General features: G+C 38.6%; 2 protein-coding genes and 1 long non-coding RNA gene across 8 annotated transcripts in view; 2 read left to right on the top strand and 1 right to left on the bottom strand.

Moving 5' to 3' along the window:
• LOC147875249 (uncharacterized) overlaps nt 1-11,991 on the bottom strand; it is a 73,571-nt gene extending 61,580 nt beyond the window's left edge. The window contains exon 1 of one of the 2 annotated variants that reach the window (XR_015534457.1): nt 11,892-11,991. This is a non-coding gene — a long non-coding RNA (uncharacterized LOC147875249). The remainder of the gene's footprint in view (nt 1-11,891) is intronic. The other variant, XR_015534456.1, reaches the window with a different exon arrangement.
• LOC110833781 (cyclic AMP response element-binding protein A) overlaps nt 1-17,311 on the top strand; it is a 101,304-nt gene extending 83,993 nt beyond the window's left edge. For both annotated transcript variants that reach the window (XM_022072270.2, XM_087346247.1), the window contains exons 3-9: nt 7,675-7,862; nt 8,638-8,767; nt 9,031-9,242; nt 9,825-9,968; nt 10,257-10,502; nt 11,309-11,397; nt 11,911-17,311. In XM_022072270.2, coding sequence (XP_021927962.1) covers nt 7,675-7,862; nt 8,638-8,767; nt 9,031-9,242; nt 9,825-9,968; nt 10,257-10,502; nt 11,309-11,350 — 962 coding nt within the window. In that variant the 3' untranslated portion in view covers nt 11,351-11,397; nt 11,911-17,311. The remainder of the gene's footprint in view (nt 1-7,674; nt 7,863-8,637; nt 8,768-9,030; nt 9,243-9,824; nt 9,969-10,256; nt 10,503-11,308; nt 11,398-11,910) is intronic.
• Nucleotides 17,312-18,199: 888 nt separating this feature from the next.
• Nucleotides 18,200-26,326, top strand: Ube3a (ubiquitin protein ligase E3A). Of its 4 annotated transcripts, none has more exons than XM_022072309.2 (12): nt 18,200-18,469; nt 18,630-18,693; nt 18,818-19,004; nt 19,092-19,359; nt 19,585-20,360; nt 21,653-22,150; nt 23,187-23,331; nt 23,625-23,830; nt 24,099-24,266; nt 24,512-24,667; nt 25,148-25,365; nt 25,480-26,326. In XM_022072309.2, the coding sequence occupies exons 2-12, from the start codon at nt 18,677-18,679 to the stop codon at nt 25,598-25,600; spliced, it is 2,760 nt and encodes a 919-aa protein (XP_021928001.2). In that variant the 5' UTR covers nt 18,200-18,469; nt 18,630-18,676; the 3' UTR covers nt 25,601-26,326. The 4 variants fall into 4 exon arrangements, with proteins under 4 accessions (XP_021928001.2, XP_021927993.2, XP_021928018.2 ...); XM_022072318.2 differs by having other exon boundaries at nt 18,452-18,469; nt 18,630-18,720; XM_022072301.2 differs by lacking the exon at nt 18,630-18,693.
• Nucleotides 26,327-27,903: the final 1,577 nt, after the last annotated feature.

Genomic DNA, 27,903 nt, shown 5'->3' with positions numbered 1-27,903 from the left:
CTGTTTAAGGAAATAATCGCTGTTTATAATGAGACACGCACTGCGTACATAATATTTAAGAATTCAGCCCGTACCGCGAAGAAAACACCACACTTCACCATTACAAAGATCAACTGGTTAACGCTGTTTAAGGAAATAATCGCTGTTTATAATGAGACACGCACTGCGTACATAATATTTAAGATTTCAGTTCGTACCGCGAAGAAAACACAACTCTTCACCATTACAGAGATCAACTGGTTAACGCTGTTTAAGGAAATAATCGCTGTTTATAATGAGACACGCACTGCGTACATAATATTTAAGAATTCAGCCCGTACCGCGAAGAAAACACCACACTTCACCATTACAAAGATCAACTGGTTAACGCTGTTTAAGGAAATAATCGCTGTTTATAATGAGACACGCACTGCGTACATAATATTTAGGAATTCAGTCCGTACCGCGAAGAAAACACCACACTTCACCATTACAAAGATCAACTGGTTAACGCTGTTTAAGGAAATAATCGCTGTTTACAGAGGAAAATTTAACTAAACTCATAAATACACTCGATGGGCAAAGTACACAGTTGCTGATTATTAAATGAAGCTAGCTTTAAATTGTTAATCATATTCTCGGTGTTTCTACGCGAATACTTTCCAAGATTACTTATGCAGACCTACATAGGCCTATTCCGTTGAGTCTGGCGTCAGAAGTCCGGAATATATGGCACCATAAAAGTAAAGCGATATTTGCGAAGAAATTACGCTGAGGTGTTAGTAAACGTATAAAAACAAATTATACCATCAGTTTCGCTAATACTGTTAACCTACTTTCCTTATTCAAGTAAGAAAGGAGGGCGACATATTGTTTTCTTACCGTAAGTGCCCGTATAACCTGATAAGCTCTTGAACTAACCTGTTTTAACTTTGTTCCGTTGTTTGACTTCACATATTCAATTGCTCTTGTTGTCATGGCAACCGTGAGAATATTTGAATTGAGATAGCCACTAACAGCGAAACAGAATAGGCTCACAACAATCTAAAGACCCCCCCCCCCCCTTTGCAGTGCATTCAAAAATAAGCTGACTTGGCAGACAGGATAATATTAAAATTAATCTTAAACATAGGGATTGATGAAGTGGATTAGATCTCCTAGGTGAAGATAGTTACTAGATGGAAGGTTTTTATGAACACGGTAATAAGTCTTAGGGTTTTATAAAATGCAAGGTGTGTATTTTCCATTTGAATAAAAATTTCCTTGGATATTATCCATCGTCTAGTAAAATATAAAATATAAAACGTAAAACGACGTTTCGGAGAATCAAATCTAAAACTTTTTAACGATGGTGAAGAGTCAATTGAATAAAAATTTCCTTGGATATTATCCATCGTCTAGTAAAATATAAAATATAAAACGTAAAACGACGTTTCGGAGATGGGACTCTGTCTCCATCTTCAGGTTTCCAAAACAGTTGGGCCCACTAGATACAGCTTCCAGCTTAGCAACTGTCAGCTCATCAGGAAGGACTGTGCTCCATGGAGTTAGTGCAACGAACAAGAAGGAACTACGCTTAAAATTGTTCATTGTTTGGACTTATTCCATCGCCCTTGTTTAAAAAAGAAGAAACCACGACGTTTCGGAGACTGTCTCTGATTCCTTCTTCAGGCGAGAGGTACCTACTCAGTTGGGTCCGTTAGATAGAGCTAGTCTCCGTCACTGGACGACATATGTCATCCAACTGTCTCATCATATCCACCTGGTACAGGTCTTGTCAGCAGATGATAGTAAGAATACAGTAAGATAAATATTATAGGACCACACATAAAAGTCTTAAAGACGACCTTCCAGTGAAATGTTAAAGTAGCAGACATCTGTTTCGCGTTGGGTCTGCGATCTGTATTGGTATATCTTGTAGGGTTACAACAGAAAATAAGTTCGCTCTACGCGTTTAATTTTACGCGGCTAATAATTTATTGCAGGTTCTAAGATGTTTAGTCGAGAAGAATGAGATGGGCTGGGCATGTAGCGCGCATGGATGGGACAAGAGGTGTGCACCGGGTATTGGTTGGGAAGCCTGAGGGGAAGAGACCTCTGGGGAGACCTAGACGTAGATGGGAGGATAATCTCAGGCGGGATCTAAGGAGATAGGAGTTGAAGGATACTGGATTTTGTTGGCCCAGGACAGGGTCCGGTGGAGGGCTTTGGTTAATTCGGTGATGAACCTTCTGGTTCTGTAAGCCATCTGGTTGGTTGGGTCCACTATTTGGGAAGCCTGAGAGGAAGAGACCTCTGGGGAGACCTAGACGTAGATGGGAGGATAATCTCAGGCGGGATCTATGGGAGATAGGAGTTGAAGGAGACTGGATTTTGTTGGCCCAGGACAGGGTCCGGAGGAGGGCTTTGGTTAATTCGGTTATGAACCTTCGGGTTCGGTAAGCCATCGAGTTAGTTAGTTAGTTATTAGGTTCTAAGATGACAAAACATTACCTTCTCATTATGCTTTAAGTCTACACCACGCGCTAATAACGTGGTTGTTGCTATGAAATTTTAAACACACCGCGAATCACGTACGCGGACTTTCAACGCCCATATGTTCGTTCACGCATTTGACATTGTCTTCTTATCACACACCTCCGAAGTCGTGAGAAACATTGAGAGACAATTACGTCAGTGGAGGCGAAAGAATCAGAAAGTTCTAAAGTTCATAAACGCCCACGTGCTGAAAGAATTTTTTTATATTTTCTGATCACGATAGAAAGTTCAAGAAGTGTTCTCAAGGAAACCGCAGAGCCCTCTGTCATGTTCGTCATTGCGTTAACGCAGTTTCCAGCACAAATTCTTATCTAAGAACTTTGTTCGCACTTAAAAAGCCTCGTTGAAATTTAAGTGATTCGTGCAACAAGGAACTACGAAGGCATATCTCGTAGGTTTGTGGATGGGCGGTGGGATTATCAACGCTTTAGAAGCTACCATCTTTCCGTCCGATGTATAAAACAGCGCAAAGAACTAAAATGTTTTCTCTTGTTCTGTGAGGGATTAAAACTTGGTGAGTCACTCAGAGAATAATAACTCAGAAGATTTAATGCGTTTGATAGCGGTGGCCAGGAGAGAAAGTTTCGCTGTACAGCTCCGAAAGTGTACTGTAAGTCAGAATAGGTGGTAGCAGGAGCGGCCTTCATCAGAAGCTGATAGTCGCTCAGCCGGCCAATAAATTGTCCACCTCATATTCTACAAAAGCCCCCTTCTCCTTTGAACTCTGGTCTGAAACGCGCTCAGCCTGTGTTCCTCCATTAAAGTAAGAGACCAAATTTCGCATCCATACAAAACAACAGTTAAAATTAGGCCTACAGTTTTGTGTATTTTAATATTTACGTCACGGAAGACAAAAAAATGTTCTTGTCTGCGTCGTAGAGAACGTTCTGTGCATTTATGAACAGTTGCAAACGCGGCGATATAGCGAAACGTCGGTATTGTTATATTGTAAAAAAAATGAAGCTATCCCTCTACACGCCATTTAGGCGCTTGGGTGGAGAGGAGGTATAGCTCCTACACATTCTTAACCTCGGCACTAGATGCGGTGAGTGGTTAGCATCACGCCCCGGCCGGCTTTACCCCCGGGGGGAAGGGATCCCGGTACCCATTGGATAGGAGGCTGGGTGGACCATCGTTCAAATCTAATTCTGCTGACGAAGGGACTTATCAAAAGTAAGCAGCATGACGTTCTTGTGTCGTGGACAACTTAAATTTAAAATGAATCGCGATTTACCGTCGAAATTCTTTACTTACGCGCCTCAAGTGTGCACATGTGAGTGGAGGGAATTTGCTTGTCATGCGTGCAGTGAAATTTGCTGTCATGCATTTGCACACGAGCACAGTTTTGTAGTATTAATAGGTTAGGTTAGGTCACCAGCCGCCAGCCCTTTAGCATCCACGTGCTGGGCGTTATCATTCGAAAGATCGGATCCCAGTTTGCGCAACTTCTTATGTTTTCAATATTCTGCAATTTTAACCCCCCCCCCCCCCCCCCCCCCCCCAGTGCCGTAAATCAAGATCTCCCAAGAAACCAGAACGTTTCGTTTGCTTCGTGTAGGTTTCCGTCTGATCCAGGCATTTGCCAACATTGCACTGATATAACCACATACAGACTATCCGGCTTGACGTTTTGGGGAATCCTCAGGGGGATCCCCGAATTTTATACACGATAAAATAGTTCTTTATGAACATAACATATCTAGTGCTGTTTCTTATAGCGGACTGTACACGTCGTTTTACGAGGGTGTTTCTTCTTATGGTTGTTTTAATATTATACAATGCCGATTTCTAAAAATGAGTGAGGAAAGAACAGTGATGTGTGGGTGGCATCTTAACTTCTTCTTAAGTGGCAATGTTGATATGTTTTCCTTGCAAAACATTTGAAGTTTTATCACTTTCCAATTAGATTTATTGCCACAGTTAATGTTTATGTTACGAAGAGTAGGTCTATTTTGGAAAATACAATAAATTTAAATGTAATGACGTCATTAAATACACAATCAATCACGGAATTCGTATAACATTCCAGAGTAGAGAGGGGAAAAATAGTTCTTCGAGAATCCATTCTAAATTCTCCGTCTCTAAGTCTTCAGGGTGGCCCTGGAGGCGTTGTCATGTGACCGTATCAGACTACTGGCACTGAGACGTGGAAGGCTGATTATGATTTTGTCCTAATTGTGGTTTATATTAGACGTACTTGGTGCAGCCGATATAGTGGCTAAATACTGTTCTGCGACCCATTTTAAAGTCGCCGTAGAAATCTTTCACCGAACTCAAGCCTCCCGACTCGCGTATCAGTGGCGAGAAATAACTTTTTTTTTTGTATCTGTGTGTGTAGCAGAGAAATTGGACCGGTGAGGTGGGTGTTATAGTTTGGAATATCACTTGTCTCGACTGGTCACGATTTTGACCGGGTCCTTAGCTTACAATTCTTTTGCTTTTGCGAGGAGGGGGGATTGGAATCGAGTGGGAGTCATGAGGTGTGTGTGATCCTCTGAATGAGGTCCTACGAGTAAAAGAGGGATACGTCATAATGTTTAGATTCTTGATTCTCCTTTTTTTTCCCAGTAAATTTTAAGTCCATTTTTATTGTTAAATTTGTGGGCATTTTCTAAAAGTACCATTTTTCAAAATGTTTGCCCCCCCCCCCCCCTATCTCAACACAAAAATGATATTCCAACTTCGCCTTGGTCTCCTACGTGTTATTTTTCCCTGCTCAGTGGTAGTTAAGTCACCTACTTTAACATTAATTAACTCTGCATATTATCCACAGAATGGAGTTTAGTATGATTCTCAGATTAAGCAGCGATCATTCCCCTAAATAGCGTTATTCAGTTGATCTCTGTAATGGTAAAGTGTTGTGTTTTCTTCGCGGTACGGACTGAATGCTTAAATATTATTCAGATGAAATTCGTGCTTCAGAGACTTTATACCTTATCGTCTGGGGTTTATAATTTGCATTTAGGTCACTAATACTCAGGTTTGGTTGATGATCTATAAAATCTATAATGGTGCACAACTTTAATGAGAGAATTTATTCGCCGAAAGTTGGGGGGGGGGGGGGGACACGAAGTTCTGGCGCGTGAAAAGAGTTTCTACATTAATGATGAGGGTTGCGAGAATTTGAAGTTTCGACACCGATAAGGCGTTAGATTAATGATTTTTGAGTTCGAGCTCTGTGTAATCCCAAGCTGCTTTCCTCAGCTGAAATTGAAGGTATTGTTACAAGTGTGTGAGATCGTGTGTGAGATGTTACTTTCCTGTTCAAATATTAAATTTATTCAAAATATATTAAACGGAAAAGATATCTGTCCCAGAGAAACATTTAAATTTGTATGTGTGTCTGGGGCTTTTTTCGGGGTTCAGTTTTGTCAACAGGGATATATGCCGTTAATATATACAGCTTTTACCTTTATAATTTCTTGATTTGGTGAAAAAAATTTCGTAATACGAAGATAATTTGTGATTTGCGTGCATGACAGACGAACGAGAATAGAAAAATTGCAATATACACTTAGGAAGAACGTGTAATTTGGCTTGAATGGAGTACCGTGCACTTCGAAAACAAATTTTAGAACTCTGGGCACCACCCAGTTGGACAAGGACTTAAAAATTCGATCCTGAAAGACGACTGTATGGGCCAGTCCAACGGCCTGATTGGAGTACATGTTTCAAGTCTAGTTGATTCATGCTGGGCTTTCAAAATATATATATCAGGCTTAGTGGCCCGAGAGGCCAGCCATTAGTGCCTGCTGTTCAATTGATAACCTTCACACAAATTATTATTCCTACACATGGCAGTTGTGATTGACTGTCAGGACATTCGAATTGCCCTGGTTCTTTGTTGCTTAGCGTTACACGTCATGTCAGATTAAGTAACACCATTTACAGCGTTATCAGCTAGTCCCCCCACCCCTCATAACCTAATATTTAGCTTATCAGTTTTAGATATACCAGTATTTGCCCTTCGCTGTATAAGTAAACCCACTTTCACCACTGGACATTATGACGGCATGAATAAGAATTTCTATGCCGTACACAACTTTGTAGGCATAACGAAATTTCGAGTGTTCAGAATCTCGTCTTCCCGCCTTATTTTTAAAAAAAAACACATAAATAAAATATTTATTTAGTGTTCTGTCTGACGACAGGTCCATATGAACAGGATCCTTCCATCCTTTTCTCGGACTGGGACCTGTTCATATACGTTCTTGGCAGATGATCCAGAAGTGGTTTGCCATTGCCTTCTTCTGTGTGTGAATGGAGTAATTGTTGGGATGCCACGGAGGAAAACTCCGTGTTGCCTAGACCACGGCCTTGCCCAACACAAGTTATAAATTCGGGCACCGCCGGGAATTGAACCCGGGACCCCAGGATTACAAGGCCAGCGTTCTGACCACTAGACCACCGTGGCGGTTTAAATAAAATATACAAGACTCTAATTTTACGTGCTGTTGTTTTGTATGATTGTGAAAAATTGGTCTCAGACCCCACGGGAAGAACAAAAGCCGAAGGTGTTTGAGAACGGGGCGCTGAGAATAATGTTCTGAACTAGCTAAAGAGAGAGAGCTTCATAATTCACGCTTCACCACGAGACACATGAAAATTTCACAGAAATAAACCAAAATAAAACCTGAAGGGAAGAGACCACTTGGAAGACCTAGACATAGATGGGAGGATAATATTTAAATGGGTCATTAAGGTGGGATGGGATCTCAGTAATGAACTTTCAAGTTTCGTTAAAGGCGAGGAATTTCTTGATCAGCTGTTAGCTTCTCGAGAGGGGCTGTGCTTCGTGGAGTCATTTACATGTAACGTGCACAGAATATAATTTATTTGAAGGAACATGTGACGTTATTGTTTATGCATTGAGAGTAAAATCTTTATCAGTTTTATAATCCTCCACGATCCATAATTGATAAATCTACAATAAATTATCAGAGGAGCTTTCATAGGCCTTTTTCACACTCTATCATAGTCTGGAAGAAGTTTACCGATTTTTAAAAACACTGACGATGGAGGCGGCATGAGCTTCTGAAACAGTGGAAACTTCTATAACATCCCAGAGCATTGTCATCTTCACTTATACATCTACTTAACATAATTAATGACCTGAACCGAGGTAAAAAATATTAGAATAACTCTTTTGTGTTCCAGATATGGATAATGAGTGCTTTCCATGCATTCCGCTCAGCACCGCGACCAGACATTCCAGAGAATCCGATTCTCCAGTTATAGTAAAGGAGGAGCCGATGAGTGAACCTGGATCTCCAGATTCATGTCCGATGTCCCCTTCGTCACCACCGTCTCTAATGCAAACGGATGTCACAATGGATCAGCCCAAGGTCAGAGAGACATTCGAGATCCATTCATTATTAATTACAGGAAAAAAAAATGGATTTTGGTCTTACATTGTGACTGGCGTATTGTACTTATTTCATTTGTTCTACGCAGAGCCCCAGTATCTTGGCTGATATTAAAAGTACGTGCCTCTCGAATACAAGTCTGGAGTTTTACCACTTTTTTTAAAAAAAAAATGAAGTGTGAAACATGCAGGAAGAGTTGTCATCTGTAAAGTTTACTCAAATCTGGGCTTTTTATCATTATCGCCGTCACAGAATAAGTGTCCCTTCCAACTTTATTTGTCACGTGTTCCAGGTGTCTTGCAGAATTCAGCTTTGGCGTTCTTACGCCTTATTTTCAAATATTCTAGCCATTTTATTGTTTATTTATGTTGTTCCTAGTTCTTCTTCGATATGTTTATGATCGATCACTTCATACGTATCGTATCTGCTACTGCATGTAATTTTATTTTGGCGTTTATCTACTAATACGTGTTTATAGTTGCACAGACTCCTTAAATATATCTCATTTTATATTATCATCATTGCATTTCTCATGACCTATACTTCAAAGCAGTTTTTATATTATAAGATCTCTTCCTTTAAACATAATAATTTTTTGAGGTTATGTATAAATGTTCTCCGTGCTTCTCGTTGGAATAATAATTCATTATTTTAATTTAGTCGTATGTGAACGGCAGGGAATATTACAGCACCTGATTACGATTTACCCCGAGGTCACAGATTCCGCTCATAACGCACAATCTTTCTGTTTCAGACCGGAAGTCAGCAGAGTTTATTAAAGCAATCAACAATTTTGCTTACGACACGGGGCAACCTGTTTGCTCAACAGAACAGAGTCGTCATACCAAAGCTAAACATCAAGTTGGAACCAAATGGAACCGCAGGTAAGATTCTATCCTATTCTGTTCATGCAAGAACACAAAAAATTGTTGAAAAATACAGAGATACTAAGACAGATGGCGCACCAGAACTGTTACCCTGTCCATACAGTCCTTCATATCTTTATTTCAGGACCCGCAGTTTCCAATTTAGTGTCATAAAAACATATTTAGTTTTCTGAATTTATTTTTATAAATTTAAGTTTTGTTTAGAGCTAGTGCATTCCTGATTTCAAAAGAGAAATGTTATGTTGTTTTGACATGTACAGGTTTCTCTCTGCCTCCGACGCCACCGTCATCAACAACAAGTGACAGTGAAGGGAACCTTTCTCCAGACCATAATCCTTCTTCACCGAGCAGACACGTGCGACAACAACATCAGCAAAATGGCACAACAAGGCTGTTTGTACCCTCCAACAATTCAACACCATCGGCGTCTAGCAGGCAGCCAATACAGACACCACTCATTAGCAATCAACCAGTAAGTAAAAGGTTAATTGTGGTTGATGAGTTTGATGAAATTTAACTGGGAACGACCCGTTCTTCAAGTTCCTGAGCACTGCGGGTCCCAACTTTTCGTTAGATTCATCTATGGGCATTCGGTGGGACTCCTTGGACGAGGGATCGGCTCGTCGCAAGGCCTCTACCTATTTACAGGACAGCACGACACAGAAAAGACATCCATGGCTTGAGTGGGATTCGAACCCACGGTCCCAGTGACCAAGCGGCACAAGACCCCACGCCTCAGACCGCGCGGCCACTGCGGACACCCAAAGTTTTACTAGCCAGCAGAAATTATACAGATATGGGAAAAGAACTTGGCATTTGGGTGACCATTACAAGCAGCTTGTAGCGGTTGAAGTGTAGTCCTATTCGTGGACCTTGCAGTGTCTGAGATGGTCACAGAATTCCCTGCCTTTTATGACCTTGAAATGTTCATTACAATATTATCCTGATTCCGCTGTATCTGATTTGTCAGCTTTGTCCTCCGATCTGCACCTACGTCTTCGGTGGTCTTTTTCCTCGAGGTTTCCTGTTTAAAATTTTGTGTTTGATGTTACAGAAAGGATCAACAGGAATGCTGTTGCTGACTGAAGAAGAAAAAAGAACACTACTCGCTGAAGGTTACCCCATTCCTACGAGATTGCCTCTCACGAAATCTGAAGAAAAATCTTTAAAGAAAATCAGGAGAAAAATAAAGAATAAAGTAAGGAATAATGTACATCTCATCGCACGCTACACTAACCCTTGAATTTCAGATTTACCTCGCAAACCGCCACATCTCAAGGAGTGAGGGTTTTCAATTTTTGAGATTTATGCACCCATAAATAAATATAGTTGATGTATTTCATTGTAAAAATTTAGGTTTCTGAAGCGTTTTGATGTTTCTGTACTATCGGCGTAATTCAACAACTGATTTAACGTGTAATGCGTCTCACGCAGTTTCCTCATCACTAAAATCGGTGACGATCCCAAAATCTTTGTTTTATTAAAGATTTCAGCTCAAGAGAGCAGAAGGAAGAAGAAAGAGTACATGGACGCGCTGGAAAGGAAAGTCGAGGTGTTGACGGGTGAAAACACGGATTACAAGAAAAAGATCGAGAGCTTGGAGGAGAATAATGCGTCCCTGCTGAGTCAACTACAGAAGCTACAGGCGCTTGTAGCGAGGAGTTCTACTGTCAGTACAACAGGCACGACCAGTCGCATTGTCAGGCACACGGACACCGCGACTTTCACCACGGTGAGTAGCCAGGAGACGAGGGCTGCGGAGTCGGAGTCAGAAGCAATTTTAGGTGGAGTTGGAGTTGGTAAAAATGTACCGACTCCTACTTCGAACTCGATATAAAATCTTAAGAACACTTTCGCTATCGGGGAGATTCAACGACGTGCTGAGCCACATCCTGTGGGATACCTTGTAACTTTTTGCTCCGGTACCTTAAGAATACAAACTGTCCACAAATCAACAGATTTCTGCTATAACCATTAGACATATATTTAAATACTGGGATACTGGGAATGACCCGTTCTTCAAGTTCCTGAGCACTGCGGATCCCAACTTTTCGTTGGCTTGATCTATGGACAGTTGGTAGGACTCGTTGGACGAGGGATCAGCCTGTCGCAAGGCCTCTACTTGTACACAGGACAGCACAACACAGACATCCATGGCTTGAGTAGGATTCGAACCCACGGTCCCAGCGACCGCGCGGCACAAGGCCCACGCCTCAGACCGCGCGGCCACTGCGGACCCCGTATGTTTAAATATAGGTTATAAGTCTAAAAAGTAGGCTGGTGGTGATGAAATCTCTTAAGGTGCCATTTACCATTTTAGTAGGTTTAGTATTAATAATACATATTGAGCTTTCATGAAGGAGTCGGAGTCAGAGATTTTAGTGCCGACTCCACAGCCCTGCAGGAGACTGACCTAAAAACATGATATTTGAGGTTTCACACCGTAAATATTTTATTAGTTTTCCCAAGGGATTCTTACGCTGTAAGTACCGGAATGGTGAAACTTGTGGTGATAATTGTGAACTTGTGTTTTCGCAGTCTCACGTGAACCAACACGTTACTCGGAGTTCCATAAAATAGATGCCGCTTCTCAAGAATCATTCAGGCAGTTTCCACTGTAAATATTGGTAAGTTGCGTGTTCTGACACAACAAGAAATGTAAGAATGCGCGTATGTTGACGTCGCAATCATGTTGGCAGCTGCGACCCTATTACTTGTGGTTCTACTAGTGCCACTGCCACCTTTACCAGCATCGACATTTATTCTACAACAATAATAATTAAGTTGGTCCACATTCGTGTGAACCTCGTCTTAGGGGGTGAACCTAAAGGAGGAGGTGACGAGTTCGCCCAGAATATTTACGGTACCGTTATTGACCGACGTCGTACTACGACCAGAATATGACAAAATGAAGAGTTTAATTTTAATCCTTCTTGGGCTGAGAAGAATTAATTACACTTAAGTCACCATGAAGACATCGGATCATATAAAAGTTTAATTTATTTGAACATGGATGAATCATAGTGGACCAGAGTCCAAATATGAATATATAATCATAAAATGTTTCTGCATATAATATTTTCTACTGCCACTTTTATCTTTATTATTAAGATGGACTGACCTTGACATTTTTCCTTCAGGTGCAGGGGTACTGGTCTGCCGTCTTTTTAAGGAACTCGTTTCCGTCTTCATCAATATTATGTGCTCACTGCTAGTCTTCCGTCCTCCTACGTTGGTTGAACAAAGATTGGTGCAGCAAGAATTAGTCGAGCTAAAACGAAGAGAAACAAATGTTATTTCTACAGGGTGTGTTCTAAATACCACGTTTCAAGATAGTAAACTCCTACAGGTCTTTTAAGAAATATATATTTTTGTAATAGGGAAGGCACGTATGAGGAAAATACAGAAAATTAACAGTAACTTGTTCTGTAGCTTCCAAAAGATGAGTGCCGCGAGTAAAAACATATTAATGGCTTCTTTAGCATATAATATGTGGGTTATGCTAGAAAGACTTGATAAAATTGATGATAAAGAAAACAATATAAAAATACAAAGTGTCCTTTTCAGCATTTCTACGCGCGCGCGCGTGACGTCGCATTTCAGTATCTTTCTCTCGTATAAAAAAAACTGTCGGCATTTAATAAATCACTGGTTATCCCTGTATTATTCTCAGGGCTTTGCTTTAAATCACCATTGTCAATTTTCATTTTTTTTCTACTAGTTGCCATGCCATGATTTTTGTCTACGTCTGAATGACAGGTCTTTCTACACGAGACGCCGACACTTTTGTGCGCGGACACGTTATGAAGAGATCGGACATTTCTTACAGATCATGTAAAGATACGTCCATATACAAGTTCTAAGACTGGTAACGCTATTGCACATAAAGCAATGTAAGTTAATGTTAAACATTTATTCCATCCATTTTTCATTACTTACGTCAGTGTAGTAAGTTCGTTAGGTTCGTTACCATCGTTGCTCAAGAGTGAGTTAGTCTAGTTCTGGTACAGAGAAGTACTTTGCTTCAAAGAGAATTAATATAAATATCAGGAATAAAGCGTGACCTCTTTCATCAACATATTCATAATTCAGTAACATTCCATCATAAAATTAAATCCGTGGCGTAACAGCTCCAGAGAGCCAAAGCCAACTAGCTTGACTGCCGGCCTCACGTTCACATGCCTAAGCAGAGGTGAACGATCATCCGACCAGATATAGGGTGACGTGTGGTCAGCACGACGAACCCCCAGCCATTGCTAGTTTTCCTGACCGGATTACGCTACTTATTGTAGCTCCCCAATTTCCTCACGATGCTGGGTTGGCACCGGTCCCATACACTGGTCGAAATCTTATGAGAAAATTCTTTCCCCGAGACTCGAACCAGCGCGCATTCCGTATCGCCGGTCCGAAGCATGATGCCTCAGACCACGCGGCTATGGCGCGGGACAACATTCCATCATAAAATCTCAAATTAAAGGTACCATGATATAGTTTTTATACAAATTAAATGTTAGAGGGGAGTGGGTAAAGTAGGCAGAGGTACAAATGATAGTTCTGTATGAGAAATTTATTTTGGAGAGAGAGACATTATACGAAGATGTCTCTTTGTAACATAGTATTAGATTTTATACTTTTTTTGTTTCATTTTTTTTTAACTGCAGTTGGTATAATCTTTACCTGGTATGATAATTCATATTAATTGCAAATGGGTTAAATTATGAACTCTGTTTATGTACGATATTGAATTTGAAGGGAATGGCTAGGAATGAAAACTTTTAATTTAATATTTGTTTCTTTTAGTGTGTGGTTTGTATAATTTGAGTTTCAACTGCGATACTACTTTAGTCTGCTCCTATTTAATTTTTTTTTCTCAAGATATTCCAAGGCCTTTTCTGTCAGACATGAGGTGTTATGCCGTATTCCAATGAGACTACCACTGAATTTTGACGACGAATAGCACAGACAGTAACGATTATGCGCGCTGTTCTGAATTGGGAGTTCCGAGATTCAGCCGTTCTTTTGAGTGACATAAGTAGACAATTGTAGATGGTATAATAATTTTGTTTTTTGTAAAACAACCTATATCATATGACGGCAGGTTTTAAGTAGTTGCAGCAACACAAATTCAGTATTTGGTTACTTTTAATGGGGCTGGTACGTTTTGTTCAAAATATTATTATTACCTTGTAGTTTCATAAGTATTATGTAAAGAATTTTGTTGATTGGCTTTGGGATCCTTTATGTTTAAGTTGATAAACCTTTCTTTTGGAATGGTATAGTCCAGAATGTGCTACCTTCAACAGGATACAGTCTTGACACACGTGTGCCACTTCATTGTGTATTAAAATATTTGAAAAATCCTGGAAATTAATTCTAAAGCCACTCTGTCAATATAAACCAAAAAAGCTATAAAATGTCTGATAAAAGAAAGGAAGACCAAGAGCTGAATTTGAGATGTTGATGTTTGATGATAAATTTGTTTTAAGAAGTTCATTAATGTTATCAGACATCAAACTTCTAGGATCCTTAATGCAGGTTCTCTGCATTAAAGGGTATAATAAAATAAAACAGGATGATAAAACATAATATTGAGCTTCAGGGAGGATATTCAGATAGAAATTTCCCTACAACGCCGGCGATCCGACGTGCACTGCAGATTTTTCAAAAAGGGTTTCCGATGAAGGCGATCTGATGTACGATAAAAACATGAATGTGTACTTCGACTGGTAATTTTTAAATTTATGTATGTTGCTACTTTACTATGGCATTTGTTTCTTAACTGTTTCTAACCATGAACAATTTAAGGGATGTTAATTTATATTTCCAAGTAAAATGATATAAATGGATGCTGAAGAAGGGATCGTTTAGTCAGGATATTTCAGTAAGTTACGTTTTGCTTAAACAATTTTTACGATAACGTGTTTCCTATATTCTACGCTACTGTTGGCATGACTGTTGGCGAGATTAGAAAAGTATTTTCCCCTTTGGGGATAGAATAAAATTGCATCATATTTGCTAGATACTGGTATGGAAGTAAACAGATTTGCTTTGGTGAATTTTATTGGTTAACTTTGAAATACCTTGTAGTAAACATAGATAGTGGTCGTGATCTTTTGATCTACGCCAAAGATCGGGGATGGTCCGAGGGTCGAAAGTAAATATCTGCTTTTCAATAGCCATAATTTAACAGTTTAAAATATTTATTATGGCTAAATAGAAATTGTTTAATTTTAGAAAAGTTATTCTTTTGTATTTATGTTATTTCATTACTTATGTCATATTTCATATTGAGAATAATTTGACATTAAAGCGAGAGAAACAGCTACAAGTCTTATAAGTGTCTGCCAGCATTTTACAGAAAAACTCATAACCCTAATTCATATTTTCACTGCCACGAAAACCTCATGTCTTATCTAACAGGCATTTTGTAGCAAATTTCTCTTAATCGTGTAATGAGGTAATGGATGATATGTAAGTTCCTACTTTAAGTCACCTCAGGCCCTCAAATTGTTGAATAAAGTGGCAATAGATATCAACCATCCCTTCCACATATAGTTCGGTTAACTCCGCTTCTATGAACAGAAGTAGGTACACATGAATCCATTATATAAATGTGGATTTTTATATAGATTTTGTGTTATTATTTTGAAAGGTTGGACTGTTTAAAAATTTAATTCACAGAATATTAATACAGATACAGTTATAAATATATTTCTATATACTGCATTTAATGTATAAAATTTATGGTAAAAATATTTACTTTTATTATGTATAGCTGCGTCATTTATTATAGATATGGTAATATTTGTTTTTGAGGCCAGAAGTGCCTGGTCTAAAACTGTGTTGTGATAGCTGGGAATTGGCGGCGCTAGACGGACGTGCAAGTTTAGTCGGGCAGAATATCGAGTTTAACGGTCGCCGCCTCCTATTCTCCATACAATTGTCATTCCAAGTTTTCGTGGGTGGGAAACATTGCATACTTCCAAATGACTACACAGTAGTTTATTATTTCCAAAGTAATTGATCCGTGAGAAGACTATATTTGTGAATTTTACATTTCACACATTTTTTTATGTGTTCTATAATGAAGTGTTCTGAAATTGGAATGTACTTACATATAATTTACGTGTCGCTAAATGTGACATATTGTAGACAACTTAAAATACTAGTTATTTTATTTTGTCGTAGTGTGTAAATATTACGTTAGGATTGCCACTTGTTCCTGAAATTCTATGCTGGTATATGTACAGAAATGTACTTTTTATATTATCAGTATTTATCTTCATAAACTTCATAAATCTTATAGAAAGTACATCTATAAATTGAAACATAGTAATGATTATCAATTATTTATCGTAATGATATTTTGTAACAAATTACGACATGTTACGTGTCCATTTAGATTAAAGAAGAGGATCGTGCTTCAGTATTTTCAGTTAATGGGGGATAAATATTTTAGGATTTTATCCAGTAATTTAATATAAATTCTTAACAAAATTATTTATCTTCTAGAAAGTATTATGTTGTTACAGTTGATGTACCAGAATTTAAACGTTTTGCAATAAAGGATTTAACGTAGAAAGCAAGAATTACAGCGTTGGTTTGTAGGAGCTTCAGACACATTGAAATGACGGTGAATAACTTGTAACTTCATTAATAAATTAAGGACATCAAATGGCAATTCCTATTAGGTTTATGTAATCAGTTTAACCTACTTCAGCTGTGTATCAGATTAGATATAAGTGTGTGATTTTGTATGCCTTGTGGGAACAACATGCAGTAAGGAGGAATGTTCCATACATGTATTAAATATATATTTGCTGATGATAAAGTTCTTTTAGATGAAACTTATGTACCTAAAACATAAGGAAGTTAAAAAAACAAACTATTTTTTGAATAACTATTGTTGACCTTGAAAGTTCTGAAATTCATGTATAGTATGAAACTGGTCAAAACGAGGACTAATTATGCATTTTGCACATATTTTTAAGAAAAAACAGTATATTAAAGCCTTTATGATGTGAATTTCTCTTGAAGGCTAAGGTCTTTGTTTGGAAATATGTTTTTGGTTAGAGATTTTTTATTTAAAAACTTAATATTTTAATTTATTTGTAATATTCAAGTCATTTCTAAGTGGTGTAAGAATATGTTTGCTATTATATTGTTGAATGTAGTTTATAAGGCAATACCTAAATGGTATAATTAATGACAGAAATTGGATCATTAACTGCGCTGTTCTATAAAATTTTTGCCTTTGGGGCAAACACTATTTTCTGTGTGCAATTTTAATTAAGTTTGTTTGCAGGTTTTCTTGTCTTGTGTGTGTATGCGTGCAATATTATTAATTTCCCTCAGTGACAGCGAGAAAGAAAAGAGCTTGCCAAAATGAAGTATACACTTGTTGCAGAGAAGCTGTCATTCAGTGAGTGGCGACACGTGTGGTACTACAGTGTATCATCATTAATGCAAGTGTCATGATTCATGAAAAAGGAATACATAAATGTGTACCAGAAGATGAAATAAAAAGTGTCACTACTGGAATTTTTAAGTTTGTTAAGCTTCATTAAAACGTAATCTAGCATGTACATTCCAACCTATGACTTGAGATCCTAGCATTTTCACTTTTTGTAATTGTAGTTTCAGGGATTAGGGAAAGAGAGTAGTTTGTTAGATAACTGTTCCCTGGTTGCAACTAAATGGAGAAAGTACCTGTCTCTCTTTAATTCTTGTGGATTCTTTCATTTTCTGTTACCGTGATATTTATCATTTCAGTGGTGAGACTAGTCCTAATTTTGATTAGAATGCCTGAGAAGTTTTCTGGTTCTCTGTATCTTGTACTTATATTGTGGATATCTGAGTTTATTTGGAATTTTTCTATGTTCACTACAAATGATAATGAGAGCAAGAATTCACTAGCTGGTGGAAGAAAAGAAGCTGTGCTGATCTCTGTAGAACTACCAAGATATCAGAGTTAGTATTAGTGCAGATGGGCTAAAGAGACGAATAAAATTGTTTTAGTAACATTTCCTTATAAATTATATAATACGTTTCCCTTGGCTTCATACCTTCAGAATTAGGAAGCTTCAAAAATTGGCGCGTTTCCACTTCGTCTATTGCACAGATCTGTGGTAGCCGTGCTTATATCGATACCTGTGCATAGAATAAAAATCGTTTTAGATGGTACGATATATCACATGTATTGCGATTTGGGAGAGTCTCCTCAAAATTGTTGTGTCATTAATTATCAAACAATAAGTTTCCCTGTAATAAAATTTAGGAAAAACAGATTTTGAGATCGAGCAAGTCTTCTACTTTTGAATAATCCTAATACGGTTCAGTACATCGTAAGCAAGTCACATATTACTGGATACCGAGAGAAATTTCACTTCATCGAAAGGGCATTTGCGTAGCAAATGCTACCAACATAATGACAGCCATATCTAAGATGGCGTAATTGAAGACGTTTACCTGGCTGTACTTATCGATCATAAATATTTTGCAGGTCCGTAACAAAATTAATAACGTTTGTGTAGTACTGATGAAAAGTACGCAGATAGGGATATTTATCAAGATTACTACTCTATTTTCTACGCATCCTAACCAATTTACGTAAAAAATTATTGCTGTGTTGAATAAGTATCAGTATTCTATGAACTCAAAGGATAAGATATTCGGAACAGGCGACGGTGAAGCCTCAAGGTACATACATAAAGCTTACTTCAGATATACCCTACAGTTGGACAGTTTTGATTGACATTTGGATTTCTTACAAATATATCTGATTAGATTGGAATTAGCAACAGCAGCTTTATTTCTTCTTGGATAATTCTGTATGATGGTGTATATTCTATGGTTTTAGAGTGCTGCTGTGTCATTCTTAGGTTGAACTCGTTCATTAAAGTGGACATGTTCAGCTGCATACAGTACGTACTTTTCATAAATCCTTAAAGGTAAACCTATAACTTACATAAAAAATTGTTAATTGTAGAGAATCTGTAACATGGTTTGTTATAAACCTTATTACTGATGTAATTGTTTTCTTGCAAGTGCTTCTTCGACTGCTGTAAGGACATCACCAGAGCTGTCTCCTTCACCAAATAGTGGTTTGCCAGTAGAAACTGATACAATGAAAAGAGCTGCAGCTAAGAAATTAATTGAAAGATACTTCTATCAGCTGATAGATGGCTGTGGCAACTCCAACTGTGATAATGAGTATTGTGCATCAAGTGGAAAAGTAAGATTTGTTTCAGGTTGGGTGTAGAGAATAATGAAGTGTTGTTTTCCACTTAGAACATTCTTAATTAATTATATTTAATTTCAGGTAAAGAATTTGACGCCAAATCAGGCTGCTGCACAAGCTATCCAACTTTTCTCCCTAGAAGCTAAGCTTTGTGATGCCCAACCAACCAAAGTTGCCAGAACACAGTCAGATTTAACAAGCAGAAACAATGAGAATGGAAGATCAGATGATGGTAACTCAAGACTGGGTTCATCAAAGATTTCACCAACACACAATACAACTGAATCTGATTCTGGTATTCCAAAGAATTCAAGGCTTGATAGCCAGTCCACAACACATTCTTCAAAAGGTAGGCTATACTTATTAGTTTGTGGTTTATTTAATAATGCTGCCAGCAATTTGCATTTTATAGCTTCAAGTGATGGGCAGAATAATGAATTGGAAAGGGGGCCTAAGGAAAACCATGAGAAACCTGAGTCAGGATAGCTGATTTCCAGGACAAAATGTTGCACAATCCCATTTGTTTTACTCCAGAACATTATTTTAGCCTAATTATATTGTATTTTATGTTTAGATAAGGAAGTGCCATATATTACTGAAGAGAAACTTCTGAAAATATTGGAAACATGTAAGCAAGAGAAAAATTATGCGTTATTGATACGGACATTGGGCAAAGTGTATTCAAGTGCAGATTCATTGGGTCGGAGCTTCATAAAACAGCATCCAGACTCACCGATCGACGCTATGTTAGACAAGGCTCCGAAAGATCTGAAAAATCTGAAGAAAGAAGATGTGAGAACAATGGAGGGAGACTTGGATAAAGATGAGGATAGTCAGGAAGCAGATGAAGAGGAAGGAGAATGCTCACAAAGTAGTCGAAGCCAAAAGAGTCCTTCTGATGACCTGAAGGTAGATATTCCATCACTCCGTCGTGCATATCAGGCACTTTTTGAGGTGCCGGGGAATGTTTTTGAGAGTGCGTTGGTGCAAGCACTCAGTACGCTCTCTGAGAATTTGGAGTTGGACCTTCGAGTGTTTGGACGAGTCTACAGGGATGATTCTGAGGAGTTGCTGAATGTGTTTGTGATTGTGTTGGAGATCCCTGCTCTTGGTTCATCAGAGTACCTGGAGATGGCACTACCACTGGTATGCAAGGCTGCGTCACAACTCCCGTTGAAAGTGCAGGCTCGTCTCGCCCAGGTCTGGGCTCGAAATTGTCGCTCGCGTCTTAAAGGGATGCTCGAAGCGCTTCAGCAACTTGTGACACTCAAAGTCATCTCAGGTCAGTTCTCGCGAGACTACTGTGTGCAGGACGAAGAAACAATCACAGCACCGACAAAACTGATGAAGGTATGATGTCTACTTACTTAGGATAATCTGATATACAAACATATTGAGACTTGCTAGCGTTGTTTTCTTTGGCTTGCATTATATTCGTAAATTGAAGGATGTCGATGTAAAAAGCTTTGGTAGTGTTGTCAGTATTTGGTAGTATCTGTCCCTGTGCTAATCGTACAGCGTAGCGAAGTACGAGAAGTCGAGAACTAGAACTTGTCTTAACGACAAATACTCGGAGGGAGGCTTGCGCACTGCAAGAATTTAAATTAAACATGGTACTGAAAGATTACTTAAGCAAAAACAGTATCAGGTACCTCAGTAATATGTGAGTCTGTCAGCGATAAAAAAGACTCGACTCAATGGCATTCTTAATAAATTGTCCTGATTTGTATCTTTGCGGCCGACGAGCTGTTGAACAATGGCGAGAGTCGCGCAAAGTCAGGATGAGGTTGAGAAACTTTTCCTTAATGCATGTACGCTAAGCAAACACTTCTGACAGACAGGAGAGGAAACTGGCGAAGCAGGTTAAGGGAATTGACTACAGACGTAATTTAGCCTCGTTCAGGTAGTCTAAAGCGGAAACATCTTAAGAAGAACCAGAAGATTCGGGCAAAATCAAGCAAAATTTCAAATGCGTTCATGTTGTGTTAACGGACAGGTTTTATAATCGCAGTTGGAGAGAGGAACACTGTAAAATAGTGAATGTTAAGGCATTGAGTAGACCAGTGGTCCCCAACCTTTTTGTGTCTACGGGCACATTTGAGAGTTTATGAGATCGTGGCGGGCACCGACCAATTAACGAAGCCAAATTTTCTTTTCTCTGGACAAATAAGATATGGACACCAAATAATACGCAAAACAACACGACGTTTAATGATACAAGAAACCACGCCATTAAAAATACGTACTTTTATAAGTACAATTATTATTACTCAAGTGGGAAGTTTGGCGCTGCATTTCATAGGCCAGTTTTTCAAATTTGGGAGTGTAGGATGATGTTGCTGCTCACAAACAATCGTCAAGATGGGCGTCAGTAAGTCGAGATCCGCGCTTTGATTTTATAATGTTCATGGTTGAACGGCCTTCATTATTCAGTATAACCTCTTTACGTAACAACGCGGGCACCCAAAAAATGCCTTGGCGGGTGCTATGGCGCCCGCGGGCACCGCGTTGGGGACCACTGATGTAAAGAATCTATAGAAAGCGTATGTCGTACTGGGAAATAATATAAATGTGATTGATTAGCAGTTGATCGTTATGAAGGGGCATGTTTTTATTGCTAATGTACTCCATTGTGCTTGAAGGTGGTGTATTATGCCAATATTTTGGCTGGGGAATTGGATCCGCCAGAACTACGGCAGGAAGACTGCAGTGCTGCCACAGATGACTCTCTACTGAGTACCATCTCGGGTAATAAGAACCCTCGCCCACCACAGCACGACGATCCTCTAGGAGTAGAACTACAAGTTAATGTTCTTGACTCGCGATGTCCATATCTTCCATTCACCGAGTTCTACAACGAACCCCTTAGTGATGCTATCGAGATGGACAAGGACTTTGCCTATTATAAGAGCGAATCAGCGACGTCGTCTTCACAGCCGACAAAAAAGTTCAGCTTCATGAACTATGCATTCATTCTTACACCCGCAACCAAAACATTGGGGCTGTACTATGACAATAGAATACGAATGTACAGCGAAAGACGGATGAGCTTCTTTCATTCTGTGGTCGGGCAGCCGACAAATCCGTACCTCCGGCTCAAGGTCAGAAGAGATCACATCATAGATGATGCGCTAGTGGAGGTAGGTTTCGTACATTCTGTTGAGCTGATAAATTCCATGGATTAGAATAATATATAATTTAAACGCTCGTCATTTAGCGGGGATTGAATTTCAATAAAATTGCCAAATTTCTACACATTTTATTTTAAGAAAATTCTATATAGAAATTCCATTAAAGAATGACTTTAAGGCAGTTGTGTATGTCATAAAGTTTAGAAATTGCAAATGCTTTGGAATTTTAATAAATTAGTATATTTTATTTACGTTTTGAACTGTTTGTAAATTAGTAAATCTCTGAAGTATAAATGAAAAATATGACATATACAATTAGTTGCGGTGATAAGAATTAAGTGAAAAAAGAGTATATTTATGGCTTAAAAACCAATTTGTCTGCTTAGCGGTGATGAGTGAAAATTTAAGCCAACAGACCTTTGAATTTTTTCATTAATTCTGTTTTGTCACTTGTAATCAGCTGTTTTCTGACATGTGAGAGACAGTCTTATATGATGAGGTATTGTCATCTTTTTCAAGATCCAGAGTTGAAAATAGTGGAAGTTTGTTTCTCCAAAACATTGTTATCTACACGTCTACACAGCGTTACAAACCAGAAGACCAACGTCAACATCTTTACTGCTGTGAGAACGTTGTGTCTCGTGCGTTTCTCTCGTTATTCACAAATGTTAAGTGATCATTCTTTTATGATCACCAAAGACGCAGAGAACGGACGATGGCAAAGATACTCCCATCAATTGAAGCGCCACAAAAGGAAATTTATGTCCTAATGCGTTTGTGTCTGGATCTGTTTTCTCGACTTGAGTATTCTGCACACTTTCTGACTTGTCGCGGATGTACAGGAAAATGCACAAACTACTTTTTGAAGAAGTCAAATTTACCTAATTCTGTTTTCTGCTTCTTTTACTACCTGCTGCTGTGTGTTTCGAACAAAGTCACGTTAAATTATTCTTTTGCAGGAACGTTGTAAGTTTCATGATTATGCCAAAAGTATATGATTTTTTTTTCATATTTTTTGTTAAAAATTTTATTTTCTTTGCTGTAGTTGGAGATGGTAGCAATGGAAAATCCAAAAGATTTAAAGAAACAGTTGGTCGTTGAATTCGAAGGCGAACAAGGAATTGATGAAGGTGGTGTGTCGAAAGAATTTTTCCAGTTGATCGTGGAAGAAATCTTCAACCCAGACTATGGTAAGTTTTAATGTTGTATGCCAGCAATTATGAATCGGGAAATGACGGCAGAGTCGTAGCTCATCACGCTCTAGGAACGCGTTCCCAGAAATTGACCGCTGACTGAATCGGTGTTTTGTGGTGTCATTTTGGTACAGTACTTGCAGAGATGTATTCCTAAAATCGTATTTTGTTATCAACTTTCAGAAGCCAATGTGGACGAGGGTTAAAATGTGATCAACGCACGTGTTATATCAGTTTCTGTTTGTTGTGTGTTCCCGTGTAATTTTGTCTCAAATCGTGTTTTGTTATAGGAATGTTCACTTTTCAAAATGAGACGCAGACCGTGTGGTTTAATCCAACTTCCTTCGAAAGCGATGCTCAGTTTACCCTAATCGGAATTGTGCTCGGACTTGCAATTTATAACAATATTATCCTGGATGTCCATTTTCCGATGGTGGTTTATCGGAAACTTATGGGCAAGAAGGGCACGTTCTATGACCTTGAAGACTGGAACCAAGTAAGACTTAAATGTACTTTCTGTTTTAAGTTTCAAGAGAATTTGTTAACATTTTTTTAAACTTTAAACTTAATGAAATTTCAAATTTCTTTTATTTATTTAAAATGTCACGCCTTCTTAATTGGTAATTCTGTAATTAAAGAGAGTTTATTTTATGTAGTTATTAACATTTTTTTAAAAAATGAATTTGACTGCTGTGGGGTCACAAAGATGACAAAGTGTGCTCGCATGTTTTTATTTTCCGAGCGTCACGGTGATTACTTTTCAGATTTTATTCACGGGACTGAAAGGAATGCTTGAATACGAGGCTGACGACATGGAAGAAACTTTTGTGCAGACGTTCCGCATCTGCTACCAAGATGTTTTTGGTACAACTTTCTTTCATGAGTTAAAGGAAGGCGGTGATCAAGTATATGTGTGCCAGGACAACAAAAAGGTGGGGTAATTAGGATTAGATTAGAGCCGTTTCAAAGAAATTTCTTGTGTTTTGTTTTTTTACAAATAAAGAGCAGATTTTTTTCTGTTCTAGAACTTGGAGAAATAACATTAACAAATGATTAATTATTCTCTAATGTTGTATCTTTGGAGTTCGGTAAGTACTTACACGGCAGACGCGATTTGTATCGCGTTGCGCACATCTTGTGAGATTACCATTTGTTATGATTGTCATTCATATTGCAGGAGTTTGTCGACTTATACGCCGATTTCCTCTTGAACACATCGGTAGAAAAACAATTTAGAGCTTTCAGACGCGGCTTCCAGATGGTGACAGATGAATCACCACTTCATCTGCTGTTCAGGCCTGAGGAAGTGGAACAGTTGGTGTGTGGCAGCAAGGTAAGACGTTCCTGTAAACGCAGTTCTGTTTAATTGAATTTATAGATTTGAAAGACTCGTCAGCTCCCCCCCCCAAATTGTATTTTTATCTCGGGGAAAGAAATTTTCTCATGAGCTTTCGACCAGTGTGTGGGACCGGTGCCAACCCAGCATCATGAGGAAATTGGGGAGCTACAATGGGTAGCGTAATCCAGTCAGGAAAGCTAGCAATGGCTGGGGGTTCGTCGTGCTGACCACACGTCGCCCTATATGTGGTTGGTTGATCGTTCACCTCTGCTTAGGCATGTGAACGTGAGGCCAGCAGTCAATCTAGTCGGCTTTGGCTGTTACGCCACGGATTATTATTTTAGAGACCAAACTAGTTCACCTGGAATGGCGATGAATTCTGGAAATAATTTCAAACTACAGAACTCGCAGGGAGCAGATATAAGGGAGATCCACCGATATAATACCTGAATTTTTTCCGTTCCCCCAATCAAGAACTTCGACTTCAATGAGCTGGAGGAAGCAACGGAGTACGACGGTGGTTACACGTCGGACAGTCCCATCATCCGGAACTTCTGGGAGATCGTTCATAAGATGCCTCTTGAATCAAAGAGGAAACTGCTCCAATTTGCTACCGGCAGCGACCGCGTTCCTGTGGGAGGTCTGAGCAAGCTGAAATTGATCATAGCGAGAAACGGTCCAGATTCCGACAGGTTCGTACTCACGGACGGTAACTTCGGTGGCACGGAAATAATAGTCAAATAAATGGTAAAAATGTACTCGAAATTTGATCGTACCTTTTTTTTTGTTTGTTTGTTTGTTTCCAGGTTACCGACTGCTCACACTTGCTTCAATGTTCTTCTGTTGCCAGAATATGAAAGTAAAGAAAAATTGAACGATAGGCTCATGAAGGCGATTAACTACTCGAAAGGTTTTGGAATGTTGTAGACTGTACAAATCTGTTTTTTGCTGCAGAATGTTTTATTGTATTGCCTCTCTCTCTCCCTCCCTCCCTCTCCCTGGAATGCTCTCCTTTCCCGATGAAATTTCTTTGTTTATTTTTCTAAGTTCTTAAGTTTTGATACGAGATATAGAATGAAGAAAAATGCCAGAATAGTCAAAAAAATAATTAGACGGCTATTACGGAATCCAAAGTAGAGGGAAAAATGTTCCAAATGTTATTAAAAAAACCTGCCCCCATCCCCTCAAATTTAAGACTTTGAAAGTGTACAGTTTTATCTGCAAATAGATTCTTGTTTTCGTCATTTTTACCCCTCGTCTTTGGTTTCCTTCTGGCGAACAGGTTGGGCCATCGCTAACGCTTGTACGTCTACAAGTTTTAGTAAAAATAACCGAGCTCTTCCGAGCCGTAACGAAATTTCTCTTTGGTACGAAGCCGATCCCCTGTGAAGTGTGACGTCATCATTTACTTTTTATGTTGGTAATGGAACGGGATTGTTCCGTAAGAAGATTTGAGCGAGACGTCAAGGATGTTAACGGCCGCGTGGATTTTGTGACGTTGCAGTTAAAATTTGATGTATAAAATAATATTGGTGATTAAATTGAAATTGACGTGTCGTGCAATGACAGCTGTGTAGGTAAGTGATATGTATTGTATAGTTCTTTTTTTTTTTTGTGGAGTGTGACAACTTGTTAATAAACAATAAAATTATAGGCCTAGTTTTTAATTTTAAAATGTACCTATTTACCTTTGGTTGAAGAGATCACGTTTATGTCGAAATTTACGTGCAACGAAGTGCAGCTGATTGTCGGGGGTTGAGTTATTGACTCTCGGCATTGTATTCGAGAGATCACGGGTTCATTATCGTCTTAGAAGTAGGAGATCGTGATCGAGGATTTCTGTGGTTTTTTATTGGTCGCCCCAGGTAATTGTTTTGATAGGACGTACTAGAAATATTTCCATGTCCTTACCAAGTCGTTCTTTATAATTCCTCACCTCACCATGTAACCATATAGTTGAGAAGGAAATGTTGAATAAATTAAAAGCAAACTTGGACATTTGAAGGACTAAACCTGTAATTATAAGTTTAATTAATTAACCTATTCATCTTTTATTTTTACGTTCAGCTACCACAGGAAACTAACAGACGTCGTAGTAATAGAATATAAAAATATAATTAATACCGAAGCCCACCGTTGGACACAGCGAGTTCCATCCGTCAGTATCTTGGTTTTCCAAGTGAACACTTTCCAGTAGGTTACATGATAGAAATTCCATGTGCATGCCACGTGATTCAGATTTAAGTACTTCTGGGGATTGAAGACGTTTGCAAAATTGTACCATCACATAAAAATTATTAAGCAGTTGAAAAGTAAAATGTTAATTTTTTCTCACCTGATTTTGGTACAGAATGTATTCATACGTCATCTGATAGTTGTTATAAATTCAAAGTCGGTGTTTGTTTTTGATGGTTCAGGAACAGTTATAGTGAATATTTCTTCATGTGTTCTGTACAAATTTATTTCCTTTCTGCTTTGATTTAGTTTTTTTTTTTTCCCTTCTGATGATTAAAATATTCTTCTTGTAAACATTTTAAATACCTTGAAATTGTTACAAATTCAAGAATTTGCTTATTTTTCCTAACACTGGTTTTAAAATAGTGCTTTTGTTCTTGAAATGTCACTCGTAATTTCGAAATGTTCGTGACCAAAAGTTTTTAGACACTGCGTAGCTGAAGTTACGGCTTTGTCATTTATCAAAATTCACTTGCGGGTGTTCCAGGAGGGATATATAGCAGTCAGAGACGAGATCCACGTGGAAGAAAATATAGACGGGAATGATAATATTAAAATGGAACTTACAAATAGGTCGTGGAGTGGATTTATCTGTCTCAGAGATGGGAATCAGTGCAAGGCTCTTATGAACGGGGTATTAAACCTTTTGATCCCATTGTAGGATGCCCTAAAAATATTCACTGGAAGATCTTCGTAGAACGTGATGAGGTTCCCTGTTGGAAATTTCTTGGACAGTACGGTACTTGTCAGTGGTGTAATCATCTATGGTTTGTTGTGATTTCGAATGCCGGGAGGTTACTCAACTACGATGAGGAATGGGATTACAAATCCGACATGCTTCTTATCGAATAAATAAATGGATTTTTATCTTAATTATTCGCTTTGTGTAACATCTGTGTTCTTAAAACGTCACAGACCTGTACTACAAAGCGAAGACTGGTAACACGCCTCAAGAACAATCTATGGTACTGTAGTAGTAATTATTTGTAGTACTT

The sequence above is a fragment of the Zootermopsis nevadensis genome, unplaced genomic scaffold (genome assembly GCF_977971745.1).
Source record: "Zootermopsis nevadensis isolate Lab colony 2312 unplaced genomic scaffold, Znev_1.0 Znev_ptg000001l, whole genome shotgun sequence".
In the NCBI taxonomy this organism is placed as follows: domain Eukaryota; kingdom Metazoa; phylum Arthropoda; class Insecta; order Blattodea; family Termopsidae; genus Zootermopsis; species Zootermopsis nevadensis.
This window is presented reverse-complemented; position numbering and strand designations above follow the sequence as displayed.